Here is a 17,459-nt window from a genome sequence, read left to right as displayed (position 1 = left end):
TGATTTTAATATTTTTTTTTTTGGCTCATCTACATGAAAATAGAGATGATGTAGCGATGATAAAACATCATTTAAATAATATTTTATTTTTTTAATCAATTGATAAATAAATTAATAATTATATTATTTTTATAAATATATATTTTTTTAAATTAATTAGGTAAAACACTCCAGGAAATCGGCGGTGCACGAGTGGAGGAAGGGAACAAAATCACTGGGTAAAAGGGCAAAAAAATGCGTGAAGCGGCTCCTTTGTTCTCCCTTCCACTGCCGCTCACCAAAAATCTCAGAGAGCGAGCGAGCCAGTGAGAGCTCAGAGAGAAAGAGAAACCGAGAGAGAGAGAGAGATTGGGGTTCCTTTCGACGGTGTTTTTCCCGAGAAGAACCTCGGATCGGAGCCCAAACCCGGCACCCTTCCTCCGTTGAGCTCCATTCCTCCGGTTTATCCAAGAGAAAATCCCATCTTTCGCCGTCTTCTCGCCTCCCTTCGCCCATTTCCCATCGACCCGAGCCGGAACTCGCTCGGATTTCTTCCATCTAGTTTTCTGTTCCTGTCCTCTCAGGCATGTCTTCGACCGATCCAGATGAACTTTTAACTCCTAAACCCCTTGGATTTTCCTCTCCTCGGCCGGTTCTTTAGCCGTTCGGAGGCTCGGGTCTCCGGAAGGTCTCATATGTTTGACATTTTTTGTCTTTCTGCAGTCGAATTCTGCAGTATGTGCGATCTCGAGGCCTTTCCGCCCCTCCAAAGCGCCGCGGAGAGGCAGCGTGGGAGGTCGTCGACGTCGACGCCGTTCCCATACCGCAGCATGGCGGGAATCAGTCCTGCGAGTTGGAAGCAAGCAGAGGAAAAGGCAGAGGAGATCATAAGGAGCATTCAGCCGACCCAGGAAGCCGAAATGAAAAGGTGGTCTGTGATAGAACATATACAGAAGCTGATAAAGACTAAAACTGATAGCGAGGTGATCCCTCTTATCTCTTATTTGATTCCTATATATATATATATATATATATATGACTTACCGAGTTATATTTGATTCTTTTTCTTTTGATATGCTAGTTTTATGATACTTTGATTTCTTTTTTTATAATGTAGATCGTGGTGTTTGCTCTGTTGATGTTTTACTAATTACTCTATTCTGATTCTATTATCTAGTTTTAAACCATGCATGCAACTCTCTCTCTCTTGCTCTGTGTTTGCACGTGCATTCAATAGGTTACCTGCAATCTTGTTTCATCATTTGATCATTGTAAATTGCTTGCTTAGATGGAACTATTATCCTGACCATCCTGTTTAATGCTTCCTTTCAAAGTTTTAGTTGCATGGCAATATGGCAACCTTTTCTGACCTGCTCGTTAGAGTTATACTTGGTTTAGTCGAATTTCTTTAGCACAATGATAATTCTTGTATCTTGGTTAATGATCTGAGTGAAATATTACAATAAAGAGAGCCGAAGAATGTCTTTTCTCCAATTCCTTTGTAATGGGGTTTTTCTCTTTTTTTTGAGAAAATTGTTATGAGGAGCTTATATTGTTAAACTTATAACCTTTACAAATTACCTTGGTCAATAGGCTAAATTGGCAATGAAGTTCTGATGTTCTCTATTTTACATTGCTTCTGTGAGACTTAAGTCCATGATAGCAGGAAATGCAACCATACATCAATGAAGGACCTTTTTATCCATTACCATCATCTCTTCAATGTGCTCAGGCAAGTAACTTGTATTCCTACTTTATCTTGGCATTAAGGATGAAACTGCTAATTTTAGGAAGGTTGGTGGCATGGATGTGGATTATTTTTAGGTTATTTTCTATTTATGAATATTTGTACTTCTTTTTAATATTTTTAAGAATCTATACTTTCACTTTCTCCATTACCTGGTCTGCAAAGAAGGAATCGTCCTTCCACAAGATCAAAAAGACATGCCTGCAGTTTGCTTTAACCTTCTAGTCGTAGTTTACCTTTTATGCAGATCTTTTTTTCAAAAAAAAATAATTGGAATTTTCCTAGATTTTAGAGAATGTTTTATGAATTTCAAGAATCCTATGTACATATATCCATAAATATTCTATAAAGTATTGATCATGCAATATAATCTATATGTATGTATGTGTCTAAGCATATGCAGACAAGCATCTTAATTTTGTATATGTAGACTGGCATCTTAATTTTGCATTTGTCTCTTCTGTTCAATTTTGACTTAGATATTTCATAATCTTGATTTATAACAATTAACAAGAAAGATATTTATTTGTCCATTTCATGCATCAAGATACTCTCTCTCTCTCTCGTTCATATGATATAATCTATATGTATGTATGTGTCTAAGCATATTTAGACTAGCATCTTAATTTTGCATATGTCTCTTTGGTTCAATTTTCAGTTACATATTTATTTCGTACTCTTGATTTATAACAATCAACAAGCAAGACATTATTTATTGGTCTATTTCGTGCATCAAGACAGTCTCTCTCTCTCTCTCTCTTCTCGTGCTCATGCAAACACTCGGTTGTGCCTTCCTTTTTAGAGCAGGATACCGCCAACAGTACATTGAATGCATATAATTGGTTTGATTCCAGTTTCAGAAATTCAGTTTATTGGTTGAGGACAGAAGGTGGCATACAGCTGTATACAAGCTTGAATCACATGTATGGCAGAAAATAATATTTTGACATATATATTTACCTGAATGAGCATAGAATGTAGCATCGATTTATTCTGCAATCCTAAGGCCTGTTTTCTCAACTTTATTCATCTAATCAATTTATGTCCTATAATTTTGACAATCTTCTCCCTTAATTTACATCCATTCTTTTATGATTATTAATCTCTTAAGTAAATTTAAGAACACTTTGTTCACTAGTTAACTCTCTTCTAGTGAGATTTATGTATTCACATTTTATAGATCTGATCTTTTTTTTTTTTTTTGGGAAATGCAAATAACATTATTGTTCTTGATCGCCAATAATGAATCACATTTTGAAATTTTTGTACAGCTGTCTTTAAAGGAGTTTCACATGTTCTTCTGTTCTTATTTTTAACCAAGAAGAAGGGTGCTGTGTTTTATATTGTTAACCTGGGAACCAAATGGATCTCTGGTCTGCTAGCCACCTTGCTAGTCAGCATTAGCACTGGGTACATGTTCCAAGTGTTCAAACTGAGCATGATGGTATTCCCACCATTATTCTCAAGAAAAAAGAAAGGAAAAAAAATACACAGGAATAGTAAGTTTGTATCCATTTTCTTATTAAAAAGGAATCTGCTTCATTATTCTTTCTGCTTCTCGTATCTTCAACATTGTCAATTGTATGATTTTCTCACAAGATGGGCTTTGAATATGTATGTTGAGTCTGGTGCTGATCATGGTCATGGCATTGTCAAACAATTCATATATGTTTAATGCAAATTATTTTTAGGTTAACCATGAGAGTACAGTGGATTTTCAATATAAAGGGTGATTTATTCATCATACAACCTTTCCAGAGGATGATAAAGAGTTTGTGTCGCATAATATTTGGTGTAGAGAACTCTGATATCCAGATGTCCACTTTAAAGTAAGAAATGCTGATATGATCAGTATTAAGTTTCATTTATATTTTCTGACGATCATCCAGGTTTAGAGATTTTTTCATCTTTTTAAGATCTTTGAGTTGTCTAGTCCAAGCAGTGGAAGGTGTGGAAGTTCTCTGTTTTGGATAAACTAATTTGCTAGGAAATAGAGGAAGCCCTGCATCTTTCAATTTGCTTACCTCTATGTACAAGAGAAGAATAAGGAAAATTCCATAATTCAGAGATTAAAACTAGAGGAGTTTTTTTCTATTTAATGCTTGTTTATCAAATTGTAGAATTCTTGGTGCTTGTAAAAGAATGTTTGAAATCCTTTAGTTCCTTGTGAGGCATGGACTTTTGTTTGAATCATGATGGAGGAGAATCTCCAAGAGCAGAAGTGAAATGACTCCAGTTTTTTGCCTTAGATATTGTGATGTTGAATTTTGTTAAGAAAATATTGCAAAATGAACTTTGTGAATAAAGCAATCCTAACCAAGGTTTCCTGTACCAGTACCGGATGGCGTACCAGTGCCGGACCGGTATGGTACGGTGCCGGACCGATATGGTACCGTATCGTACCGACACACAATACGTATCGGCGTACCAGTTCGGTATCGGTATCCTTTTTTTTTTTGTTTTTATTTTTTTTTTGTGGATGTTGAAGTTAATAATTGATAAATATAACCTCAAAATGGCATTAAATTGCATATTATTGACATATTTGGTTCAATTTTGAGTTAGGTAGCGGTACAAAGACTCTTGATCCAAAATTTCAAACATATATTTATTTATATTATATTTCAATTATGTCATCTTAAAATTAAAGAAAAAATATATAAAATATGCATTAAAATGTATCTAAATATTTAAGTACAAAGCGTAATAACTAATATACGAACCTCAAGATGTACTCTGCATTTAATTTTTTGTCAAGTATCTGTGACGCTCGTAGATGTCTGGATCATCAACATAGTCGTTTGGAGGGACATCAGTCCAATCTTCTAGCTAAGCTGCACCGTACTCTCGAATATTCATCCCATAAGGCATCCTCTCTGGATTGTAAGATATCTTAGACCTCTCACTAAAATTTTGGCTCTGAGAAGTATTCTCGAGATGATGGTACGACTGTGGAGGAGCCCATCCAAATATGCTAGTAGCAAAATCTGATCCATAAGATGCTCCAGGCTGCATAGGATAGTAACCACTAGAAGACGATGCTTCGGATGTACCATATCTATATGGATCATAAGGTAGCTGCGGATAATAGGATCCATAATGCGAGGATGATCTAGATACATCCACGGATCCTACTCCACGTGCAAGATCGTCTGCAGTTGCATCGTGTGCTGGACGACCTCTAGGAGCCTGTCGTCTATATGAAATCGGCTCTCCACGGTCTCTACCGACTCGTCCACCATGATTTCTATCCCGTGTGGCATGTGTAAACTGAGACTCATCGGTGAATCGAATATCACCCTATGACTGTGTCTCATAAACGGTGGTCTTCTGTCCTCTAGTTCCTTCATGATCATCAGATCCATGGCTATTACTACCAGTATTATCATCACTCTTCCTGGTATCCGTATCTGAGCCAGATAGTTTCTGTACTCTCAAGAGTGGTGCATGTGCAACTGTCTTTTTTTTCCTCCCTTGTGTCCTCTGTGATTGAGTTTCCTGTGATTGGGAGGATGGATGCCTTCTTGTTGGCTGTCGGGAGGATCGTCTATACATTTGTCCTCGAATCTCTAGGAAGATGTATCGATAGCGAGTCATGTGATGAATGTGTCCTTTGTATCCCCTCAGACTGTGGCTGATCAGCTGAAATCCTATGTGGAATATTTCTTTCTGCCCAATGTCCTGGATCCACCCTGATCTCCTTCGCCACCACACTAACTGGTCGTGGAGGTGACTCCGACTCATCAAGCTTTGACTCTTGCTGCTGATCTGCAAGCCATCCGATGATCGGATTGTCGTCCTCGTCGGCATAATTATCCAACGTTGGATCAGTGTATTTCAACTGAATTTCTTTCTGAATGCATTTTAGCCTCAACCTCAAATTGTAGTGAACATATACAAGATCATTGAGGCATTTTTATGTCAGATGATTTTTGTGTTTGCTGTGGATAAGGGTGAAAGTGGACCAATTGCGCTCACAGCCACTAGCAGAGACCGTCTGAGAAAGAATACGGACAGTCATATGTCTCAAATTTTCTGCTGATGTTCCAAAATGAATCCACCATTCAGCTGCAAAAGCAAAATTACATATCAAACTTGATGATATTATTAAGCAAAATTATATATCAATTTATACTGCTCATTATTGATATGTAATTTACTTGAATTCATCTGCTTTTTGCTTACGACAGCTAATGAGACTTCAAAGCTGTCTGATCCCTTTCTAAACTGTTTCGTCTGAAATAAAATATATTTATTAAATTTATAAATATATCAGATCGAATTCAGTTGAATAATTACATCGGTTTTAAACTAGTATACCTCTTGCAAACACAACGACGCGATTTCTAGATCGGGCACAATCTTATATATGACATTGCGAAGAGCAGCAAGAAGCTCGTTGTCCATATCTATTCCGAGAATGGTATACTGAAATTTTGGATTCAAGTAATAAGCTGCAGATAAATTTCAAGACTGATTAAGTACACTTTTATTTTCATACTTCGAAAAAATATTTTAAAATATTCTTGAATCTATACTTACCAGCTAGATGCAAATCTCTATCCATCTGATAGTCCCAACGGTGCTCAATGATGTTAATGAATTTTTGAGCATGCTTGGGATCATTCTCACTGATCTGTTTTTTTGCCATCTCCATCATGTAATATAGGAAGCCCATCTGAGGGTATCTCTCATTGTCCACGGTGCGAAGCACCTCATATAAAGGTTTGATAGCCTTCACTACCTTCTCAACCCACTGCCAAAATGACTGACTCATCACCAAGTTCTCCACATGACTTCCATCAGTGCCGGCCCTCGTATATCTACTCTCCTGTCACTCGGCACTGACAAACATCTGACGTAGGGCTACTTTCTTCTAAAGAAGACTATCAAGTACTATGTAGTTGGTAGCAAACTGTGTGATATCCGGTCTTAAGATCTCTCCTCCAATATATATCCACATCAATGAAAGAACCCATGTGTGGTTGTAGATGAATCTAGTAATGATCTGGACAATCTCCACTACCTGCTGCACCCTACGAATCTTCTCAATATCCATCAATATAAGATCAATACAATGTGCAGCACATGGAGTCCAGTATATCTGCTGTCGCTGCTCCATCAGCAACTCTTGATAGCCTTATATTGTGGTCCATTATCTGTGATGACCAGCACGACATGCGGTTCATCCACTGAATCAATCATCTCCTCTATCAGACCAAGGATATATGTGGCATCGTCATCTTGTCTGAAGCATCAATTGATTTGTGAAAAAATATTTTTTCATCACAGTATGTCAAAAAATTAATGATGCTCCGTCTAGTAGGACCTGTCCAACCATCACACATCACCGTCAGCCTGTATGTAGGCCATTTATTTTTGTAAGAAGCAGTCCATCTCTGCAGATCTTTCTTGTTGCTGTCAAGAAGCTGACCATAGATGTCCTTAGGTCCTGAAGGATTTACACTCGACCGGCAGCCTCTATGACTGAAATAGCAGATCGGTAGCAAGGATTGACTGCTATATTTGCTGGAATATGGCTGAAATGAAATCATGATCTAATAGCTCGCCACATATCCTTCTTCTTATCTTTTTTCAGTATACTGTTTATCCTCTGCTGCTTTGAATCCTTGCTGGGTAAAGCATGTGGATCCAAATCATGAATGCTGGCTCCTGCTAGAATATCTCTGGAGGATCTCTTTCTACTGCCAAAAGCTCCCAATAAAGAAGACATACTGCGTTTACTCCCTCTACCACCAGGCTCTCTGACTGAGATAGTTCTCCTTAACTCGAATTCTCCTCCATCAGTCGCTGATCCAGACCCTGATTCATAGCATGATGGTCCGAATCGCTCTCTGTACCGGGCCATCTGATCCGTCAAGCTCGTCTGAATAGCAGTCTCAATCTGTATCTCCTCATCATCTGGAGCAGAAGCCTCCTCTGACTCTTTATAGTAATAATAAGGTGGTTCTGCAGCTCGACGGTCTACTTCGGTCTTTTTTTGCTTTGCCCTTTCCTTCGCGCTTTCGAATCAGCAAAGTACTTTTTCATCAATTGTTGGATCTTTTACGGATATTTCCAACACATGAACACGTCAGGATAACCACTAGTCAGGTGCTGCTTCAATTTAGTCACCCCTCCTCTCTTGAACTCTGTGTTGCACCATTTGCATCTCTAATGATGCCGAGCCGAGAGCATCTCGCCATGATCCCAACCGATATCACGCTCTGGATCTTTCTTCTTACTCATTTCTGCAGGTATAACAAAATATGACAGTTTAATAATTATTACAAACATATTATATATAAAATAAGAATCCATGAATTCAAAAAAAATATTATGTACTTTAAATAATTATTTCAATTAACTGTAATATAACACTAATTTTATATATTTTTTATTTGATAATATTTTTTATTATTTAAATATTTACAAAAAAAAATTCAAAAAAATCTCAAGTTACATTCAAATATTTCAATTATTTTGAATCATTCTAAACATTATTTTCAATTTCAAAACTAACTCTGATTTTTATTTTTTTTATTTTTTAATAAATTTTATATAAATAAATATATACTAAAAAATAGCTGATTAATTAAAGTCAACGAATGTCATGCTCTAAATTTTTTTTATAAATATATGCAAGTATAACAAAACACGATAGTTTAATGATAATTAAAATAATTATATATAATTTTAAAATAATTTTAATAATTATTTTAAAATTTATAAATTCAAAATAAATATGTCATATGCTTCAAATAATATTTTTAAATTAACTAAAATATAACACTATTTTTATATATTTTTATTTTATAATTAATTTTTTATTTAAACAATAAAAAAATATTTTTAATTTTAAATATTTCAAAAAAAATTTGAGGTTAGATTTAAGTAGCTTGAATCATTCTAAAAATGATTCCAAAATTTTGAATATTTTTCTCTTAAATTAATTTTTTATTAATTTTTAAATGAATAAATATATAAAAATATTAAAAAAATATAATTAACAAAATTAATAATTTTGGTGTTATCGTGTAGATCTTTCAAAGATCTATTACATATAATTAAATCATATCAAAATCATAAGATTTTGGCATAATTTCCTTATATTTTCATTTTACCTCATTCTTATCCTATTTTAACAACAAAAATAAAAAAAATAAAATATTTACCAACAAAATAATAGATTATCTTACCTCCGGTCAAAGATCAGCCTCTCCTCGAACCACTCCAATTTCACAAATTTTGTCATCTTTTTCTAATTTTTTGGAGGTCTCAATGATTCGTTGAGACCTTCGTAGCCCACGGGTGTTCTCTGAGAAGTCTCAGAGAACACTCTTTGGTGTGGGTGCTAATTAAAGCACCAGCCCCCCCTCCCCCACCCCCCCACGTGAAAAGGCCCACTCCCCCCTTCCCTTCCCTCCTACCGGTACGGTTTGGTTCAGGCCAAACCGACGTCGAACCAAACCATACCGCCCGTTTCTAGCGATATGGGCCCAAACCGTACCGAACCGGGCGGTTTGGTATGGTTCGGAGGTCGTTTTCTGAAAAAAGGCTCGAATCGAACCGGTAAGGCGCCGATCTGGCTCGGTACGCACCATACCGGGCGATTCGGCCCATATGGCGAATGCTGATCCTAACTATTCTTTGTCAGCTTTACATATTCTTATTGGCTAAACATTTCTGTTAGGCTATCTCTGATGTTCTTTCAATCTCTTCCATATCCTTCTCTCAGCTTCTATAAATGTGACATTAAGTCTTCACATCCTCTTCCCATGTCCTCAACAAAGATTAGAGCAGCTCCCTCAAATTTTGGGGCTGCACTATAGCACATCCTTGGTGCAAGCCCAATGTGATTAGAGATACACTTGTTGTGCCACAACTACTCATAATGCTTGTCACAATGCTAGCATATGTGTCTATTTAAATGATTGTTTCTACATGCATTTTCTTATCAAAAGCCACCAGTGTACCTTTCTCATCAAGGATGTCCATGATGATTTCCAGCAACATCACAATAAATTTGCAAATATCCTTCTTATATGGTTATAAAATTCCAGTTGTAATGATAATACATGGATGTTACTCAAATATCTTCAGACTTGAGTCAGTACTCCTTCAAAGGTTCTTTCACAATCTATATAATACTTTTTTTTCTAAAAAGAATTATCTTTAGATAAAATGTATAAGCCTTGATTAGCATTTTTCCAATGTATGCTTTGATAAGTTTTTGTTTTCCCCAACACAAGTTTCTGCTGTGTATGTGTTTATGCATTTTTTGAGCTGTTAATCTCCAAGCTTATATGTTTAATGTCTCTTCTGATTCTTTAACCAATGCAAGAATTTTCTTATGCATATCCAAGTCAAAAGATATGAAGGAGTGAACAAGTTTAATGCCCCAATGCACTGCTGGCTTTTTTCTGATTATATGCATGTATCCTCTTCATTTTGAGAAGCCACTGGGCTAACCTGAAGCTTTTTTCAATATGATTCTTCAGAGAGCTTCTAAGACATATTCTAACTATATACCTGAACTGATCATTGCAAGCTAACAATTGTTCTATATTTCCATATTTTTGAAGCTCCTTGCAGATGCCACTCTTCAAGGGCATCATCAACTGCAGTCCTGGACCATATAATTATATTTCACTTCATTGACAATTTCTATGAGAAAAAATAACAATGTGCTGCTTTTGTGAAGGAATTTCTTGGGCCTTTTTGATTGATCAAATATCTTTCTTATGGAATTAATGTTTCATTATCCAACTCTTTCCTAATTTGAACATCTGGGAGTAGATCTGCTTATTGTAGGTAGACAATATTAACATATGTTTAGTCTATGCAAAATCCACAGGTATTTCCATTTGGATCAGTTCCATTAAAGACATACCTTCCTGATGGGGATATTGATCTGACTTTATTTTATGGTCCAAATTCTGATGGGAATTTAGTCCATGATGTTTTGTCTATCATACAAGCTCAAGAGAATAGTGAGGATGCCAGGTTTGAAATAAAGGATGTGCAGTACATCAATGCTGAGGTTTTTCATTCAACTATCTTTATTTTTTATGAGTTGTTTGATAGGATGCCATGATTTATCTTTTAATGAATTCTACCTTTTGGCTTGGTTTTATGTCTTTATAGTATCTTTGCCAGCTTTGCTGCACATAGTTACCACATTCTTCATAAAGGTTTCATCATGTGTTGGGAGATAATTCTTTTCCGAACATAGTGCTGTTCATAGTTTCCTAGATTCACTTTCATGCATTTATTGTTGAGCTATCATGCAGTATGTGGACTAGAAATTATGAAATTTTATCAAACAAACCAAGTAATAAGGTGATTTTATTACTGCTTTATTTACTTCTTGATCTACATTTAGTGACATCCTTTTTGTATTGGTTGGGTGAATAATAATTTATACATCCAACCAGTCAGACATTTAGATGGAAAATGTGGTAGTATGAGTTTGTCGCATCTAGGCTTCATGATTTTGGAAACTTTATGTGTAAAAGATCAATATTTTCTTCAAAAATTCCTCATAATCAAGTATAAGTATACATACAAGTACCGTAACTTGACCCACACCATACTTAAACATGAGTTTCTTCCTCTTCTCCACCCAAATTTTAGCCCAAGGGCTACTTGTTTTTATATATGTTTGTGTTTTTGTGCATAAACCTTCATGTTGTTTCTCCTGGTTGGTGCTAGATAATTTTTTACAACATTGATAGAAAGCTTTAATCCTGAAATCAATCAGCCTCTTTGCAGCAACTCAAAACCTCACACAAAATGGCTACCTTGAATGTGTTATTTGGATTCCTTGGTCTTATATTTGTACCCAAGATCTACAAAGTACATAGCCAATGTGGGACTAAATGTACACTTTTATAGGCACTCAGATGAACCCCCCTCCATGCATTTAAGCCCCAGCATCCTCGCCTGGCTAAGGGTTCAAATCTAGTCACAAATACCACAAATCTAATCACAAAGATCATGATCAGCCTGTGTTCAATTTATATGGGCCCATGTTACAGTGTTGCCCAGTCCACATGGGCTATGGACTGGGTTTACTCTGATTCCATTTGTAACAACTTAGAATCTCACTTAAAGAGGCTAGCTAGAGTGTGTTATTTGGGTTCTTTAACCCTATATAAATGTTCAAGAACTACCCATACATAGTTGATATGGAACTAAATATATGCTTGCATGGGCCCTCACACTTTTGATATGCAAAAAGTCTTCTAGATGATAGTTAAATCTTTATCAAATGCCTAGATTTTGTTGCCACAGTTTCTACTTATGCTATAATAGTGCTTCCTAGTCTTTTAGTTTCTATGATCTTGGTTCCATTGGTGTCACAAAGTACATTACTATTGACACTGGCTCCATTCTTTTTTCCATATGTGGGTTTACAATACAGCATTTTTTTTATTATCAAGCATCCTAAAACCTAATTCTTCTTTTTCCCATATCCTCTTGCCATTTTTAGCTTAACAAATTTTCTGACTAGAATAAGAAAGATTGTGGAATGCCAACTAACCAACATAGGGACAATTGGAAAAAAAAAATGTCAGAAAGACACAAGCTATTGTGGTGGACTGGTTTTGGTAGTTAATGGATTGCAATTTTGAGAGGGTGAAAAGCAAAGTGATGTATGAGATGAACATGTGAAGTTTGTTAATGCTGAAGAAAAAAATTATTTATTCTTGATGCAGCTTTAGCTAATGTATGGTACATATGGATTTGGACATTCATATATCCCTGGAAACTCCACAGCTTGATTTGAACACTCCCCTCACCCTTCCCACCTCTCACGCTTACACCCACACCCACACTCCCGACCCATATCACATGGTCAGTTATTCATCATTTCTTTTTGAACTTGAGTATATGTTGATTTGAGACATCTTTGCATATATTTGTCTTCTTATCTTTTGGAATATCTGAATATTATGTAGGTTTTTTAATTATATAAAGAAATTTTTATGCCAGGTCCAACTTGTTAAGTGCCTCGTTCAGAATATTGGAGTAGATATCTCATTTAATCAGATTGGTGGACAGTGTAAACTGTGCTTCCTGGAGCTGGTATGGTGATAATGTTAACTTGTTCCTTCTTTCCTCATATGTGCACTTTCACATTGCTGGATCAGTCATCCATATTAAGTACTCTTCTGTTTCACCTCCCAAGTCTCATTACACTCTTCTTGCTTTCAAGATTTTAGGGAGATTGCTTGAAATCTATTATGGTGTAGATTGACAGGAAGCTTGGGAAGGATCATCTCTTTAAAAAGAGTATCATATTGATTAAAGCTTGGTGTTATTATGAAAGCCGCATCCTTGGTGCTCCCTATGCCCTGATATCTACATATGCATTGGAAACATTGGTCCTCTATATACTCCATCTCTTCCATGAAACTCTAACTGGTCCTTTATCGGTGAGTTTTCAATTGGAAATACATCATTTGGAACATTGGCATTCATGTAATACAGATCAACTGAGGTCTGATGAAGAAAGTGGCCTTGACACAGGTTCTGTACAGGTTTTTGGACTATTTTAGCAAATTTGATTGGGGCAGTTATCGCATTGATTTACACGGTCCTCTCTCTCTCTCTCTCTCTCTCTCTCTCTCTCTCTGTGTGTGTCTATATGAGTGACTGTGTGTGCATGGTTGATGAATGGTTATGTTTCTAATTTCACAGCTGTGGCAGCAGAAACAGATGGTGATTTATTGCTTACCAAGGACTTCCTTAAAAACTGCATGGACTTGTTTTCTGTAAGCCCAAGGGACTGTGGAAGCAGCTCTTTGGACTTCCCTGAGAAGTGTCTAAATGTGGTAGATCCGCTGAAAGAAAACAATAATCTGGGAAGAAGTGTAAGCACAGGTCAGCAATTGCCTCCTTCACTATCATCTCCTCTCTCTCTCTCTCTCTCTCACACACACACGCGCGCGGACGCACACACACACGCACTCAATTACTCAATATTGCTGCAATGTGATTTTCTTTTCATATTCTTCTGGAAGTTCTGTCTGATGTGGTGCTCACTTGCAAATGCAGGAAATCTTAAACGCATTCGCGGTGCATTTTCATATGGTTCTCACAAACTTAGGAAGATACTGTTGTTACCTCGTCATCTTATTGCTGATGAACTTAGTACATTTTTCATAAACACGTTGCGGAGACGTGAGAGGGGAGAAAGGCCTGACCTGCATGATGCCTTTCCCATTGTTTCAGATGCCTCCATACACCTTGAGGATGCATATTGCCTGCCCAACTTTACTAGAGTGGAAGTGGATGCTTCCTTAGAACAAAATATTGTCAGCAATAAAACCTCAGTCTCCATAACCATAAGAGAAAACCTCAAGGCTTCAACATCAACCAGTGCAACAGGTGCACCTCCCAGCAACATAATTTTATAATGCGACCCACCAATTTTTTTTCTTCGAGCAAATGGAAATTGGTTTAAACAAACAAACATAACATATTTCAGAACTAAGAATAAAGTTTCTGGTGATGCACCTTTGGCCCCCAACAAAGAAACCAATATGTTTTTACAGGAGTACCATGAAAAAGAGTCACCAAGCTATCTTGCTGGTTTTCTATTAGTCATGGAACTGCTGGCTCTATTGACAGGCCAATCAAGTTGCTATTCTTACCTTCTAGAAAATTCATACCATGCAGATTGCTCATTGGTGACTAGAATGGCAAGTTGGAATGCAAAAACGTGGCTGGCTGATCTTGCTGGGGATATCGACCTGCACTTGAGAAATCTTCATCAAGCTCAGTATCATCTGGATTTCAAGTTTACAGAGTCTGAACTTCCGGTTCATATTCGCCGGAAAATGTTCATTCATAGGCACTCGGAAGTACCGGTCTTCTGGCAGCCAGCTACTTCCACCCCTGGTAGTCAGCAAATGAGCAAAGAGGATGAGCCAAAGCAGCATAGAACAGGAACCTGCATCCCAAAACGGTATATTTTCATTCAGTTAGGTCTTGTAGTTGTAGTCAGAGTGCTGCAAATAGGGTTGGATCAGTATAACTCTAGTTCATCAGCTTTTCTATGAGTTGGTCCACTGGTTCAGCACTTGGAAGAGATGGACAAACTGATTCATTGCACTCTAGTTATAATGAATTTGAGCATAAGCCCATGCTGTGATATGCTGGCATAAATTGTGCAAAACAGTGATTCGTAAATATCCTTACCATTGGACATATCTTTTGTTTGCTGGGTTTTGCAGACCTACCATACCTACAGGGAGCGGTTTGCAGTGGGGAAACTGAAGGTGCCACTGACAGCTCGTAAAAACGATCATGAGGTAACAACATCCAGTGACGCAAAATTGCCGGAAAGAGGAAGTCAGGAGGCATCTCCATGGATACAAGTTCTTGAGTCTGGTGGTGAAGGACAATGGAGACCAGTTCAGGTGGATCTTCCCGAGTCTTCACGCCCCTCGGTGAGGGATTATTGCCAAGCCAATGGCCTCACATTGCAACAGGAACTGAGGCCTGAGGGTGGTTCCTTGGCACCTGTTCCATTATTAGAATTTTTGCCCGAGGTTTGGAAGAGGTTCAGTATCGACAGACCCCAAGGTCAGGGTTCTGTGACAAGTTCGACGAGATCTGAAATGGCTCCAACAACGCCAGAGAGGTAATACTTTCCAGTTTCCACCAACTTTAGCTTTTATGATTACACTAAGCGTGGAATTTTGGGAAAAGTTGCACTAGGAGATGGATAAATAGCAGGATAACATGGTAAACACAATCAAGAACACCTGTTCACATATAAACAATGGGCCTTTGATTTATCTTATCTTTAAAACCATCAGTTCACCTTATAAAATTTTCAAATGAAATATATATTAGCACAAGATGCTTGAATATAATACCATATCACATGGTGCTTCATGGAAGCAATCTGTCATAGCCTATGAAACTATCTTGCAGTTTTACTAGAAGAGATCTGATATAAAAAATTGTCAAATCTTTTTCCTTAATACTGTGAATTAAACATGCAGGCCTACCACAACCTTTCAACTCCAAGATGAGTGTGACTTTCCCCCTCTCTCTGGCTAAGGCTTTTATTTTTTTAAGGGAAATTTCACATATACAGAGATAGAACAAACATAGCAAGAAAGAAAATTTTAACCGATGGGAGCATACTTGGCTTGTGGTGGTGTAACAATCGTCGTTCTCTGATAGCTGTGGTGCATCAACTTTCTCCATCACATTCTAATAATTCTCTTGTTTCATATCCTTCCATTCTTCCCACCCCATTAGGTGGTTACAAACAAGCCTCTTTTTTTTGGGTTTCTACACCCACCCCCCCACCTCCTCCAGCAAAAATGCGTGGTTGATACAGTGAGGTTACCTTTCGATGTATTTAGGTGGAAAACTGGTTGGAAACTATAGTCTGATATCTTCTTGTTACATTTTTCATATACTAGAGAGATCCTTTCCAAAATTGGGCTGGTGAGTAATCAATCCTTTTTCTTGTTTATGGCTCACTAATCATGGGAGATGAGATGATATGCCAATTTTCGCTTCTCATTCTAGTTGTCATCACTAATCAAAGTTTTGTGATGCCTGAAGTACTTGTTCGCTTGGTTCTCGAGAACAGAAACACTTACAGAACCTAATGATTAGAAGTATATCAACATGGAGCCATTTGGTCCATGTATATGATGTTGATCCTCCATCTCCATTTTGGCCTCCGAGCACAAACGGATGAAGACTTTTGGACTTTAACCTTATCTCATCAACAGGATGCATCAACAGAAGGCTTGTACTTAAGTAGTTGCCGAATGGTCATCTGCTGGCTGGTTTGTGTCCACTGGTTGCAACCAAACTCAAACAAACCATAGCACGCTCAAATTGAAAAATTGTTTACGATCCCAGTCCACCAGAAATTGTAGACTGGCTCCGGTGCGTGGCCGATCCATGTATCAGTTTCAGTGTGCACTCGGCCTACCGTGGACCTTTAATGGGAGTTCATGGATTGTGGACCATTCTCAACCTACTTGTTCTTGATGAGTGGAAGAAATTGACCCATCGCATTCTCAACCTAATCGTGGCCGGTCCATGTATCAGTTTCAGTGTGCACTTGGCCTACCGTGGACCTTTAATGGTAGGCAGGAGCGTTAGAGAAGGATAAGTGGAAGAAATTGACCCATCGCATTCTGAGATTTTTATTATCCCAAATATCTTTGTGAGATCTTAGGACTCTAGTAACATCTCCAGCTCCATTTTCTTTCCACCACTCATGTACATGATCCTTGCACAAGAGGTATGATGCGGATATGCTGGTAGCATTGCTAAGCAGGCCAAAATTACAGGCATCATTTTCATGAATTTACTTGGTATAAAAGAACCAAGAAATTGGAGGAACATAACATGCCAACCACAACAATTAGCTGTGAACCAGTACTGAGCTATAAAATGTTGAATTTAGTGTTTGTGCACTAGCCAGAACAACCTCAAGTTGTTCGAGCTTGTGGCAACCTCAAGATTATTTTGAGGACAAGGATTTATTGTTTGTGATTTTCTGGAAAGAGGAACTAAAGGTTCTCTGGAAATAAAGCATTAAACATGAATAAATTTTAACATAAAAGATGTAACTACGATTTCACAGGGAAATGAAAAAACTAGAAGGATAGAAATATTGCAGATGACCGTGTTGCCTTCCGACCAGATCACAGATGGTGAAACTCGTGTCATTAGAAGATTTTTG

At 37.3% G+C, this 17,459-nt stretch overlaps 1 protein-coding gene and 1 pseudogene across 1 annotated transcript; one reads left to right on the top strand and one right to left on the bottom strand.

Annotated features, from left to right (window-relative positions):
• The first annotated feature begins 231 nt into the window (after positions 1 to 231).
• Positions 232 to 16,229, top strand: LOC105044805 (uncharacterized). Its single transcript, XM_073257329.1, has 11 exons — positions 232 to 563; positions 703 to 962; positions 10,584 to 10,769; positions 12,725 to 12,817; positions 12,985 to 13,167; positions 13,262 to 13,328; positions 13,433 to 13,615; positions 13,790 to 14,122; positions 14,414 to 14,702; positions 14,925 to 15,380; positions 15,748 to 16,229. The coding sequence occupies exons 2-11, from the start codon at positions 717 to 719 to the stop codon at positions 15,803 to 15,805; spliced, it is 2,094 nt and encodes a 697-aa protein (XP_073113430.1). The 5' UTR covers positions 232 to 563; positions 703 to 716; the 3' UTR covers positions 15,806 to 16,229.
• On the bottom strand, positions 3,233 to 6,133 carry LOC140857745 (uncharacterized; annotated as a pseudogene).
• Positions 16,230 to 17,459: the final 1,230 nt, after the last annotated feature.

This window comes from Elaeis guineensis, chromosome 5, assembly GCF_000442705.2.
Source record: "Elaeis guineensis isolate ETL-2024a chromosome 5, EG11, whole genome shotgun sequence".
In the NCBI taxonomy this organism is placed as follows: Eukaryota; Viridiplantae; Streptophyta; class Magnoliopsida; order Arecales; family Arecaceae; genus Elaeis; species Elaeis guineensis.
Note: the sequence above shows the minus strand (reverse complement) of the source record. Positions and strands in the feature narration are given on the sequence as shown.

Excerpts from the sequence above, each read along its gene's own strand:
- LOC105044805 (XM_073257329.1), top strand. The coding sequence starts at position 717 with ATGTGCGATCTCGAGGCCTTTCCGCCCCTCCAAAGCGCCGCGGAGAGG. Across the intron at positions 12,818-12,984 it reads AACTGTGCTTCCTGGAGCTG|ATTGACAGGAAGCTTGGGAA; the intron begins GTATGGTGATAA and ends ATTATGGTGTAG. Across the intron at positions 13,329-13,432 it reads TTATCGCATTGATTTACACG|CTGTGGCAGCAGAAACAGAT; the intron begins GTCCTCTCTCTC and ends CTAATTTCACAG.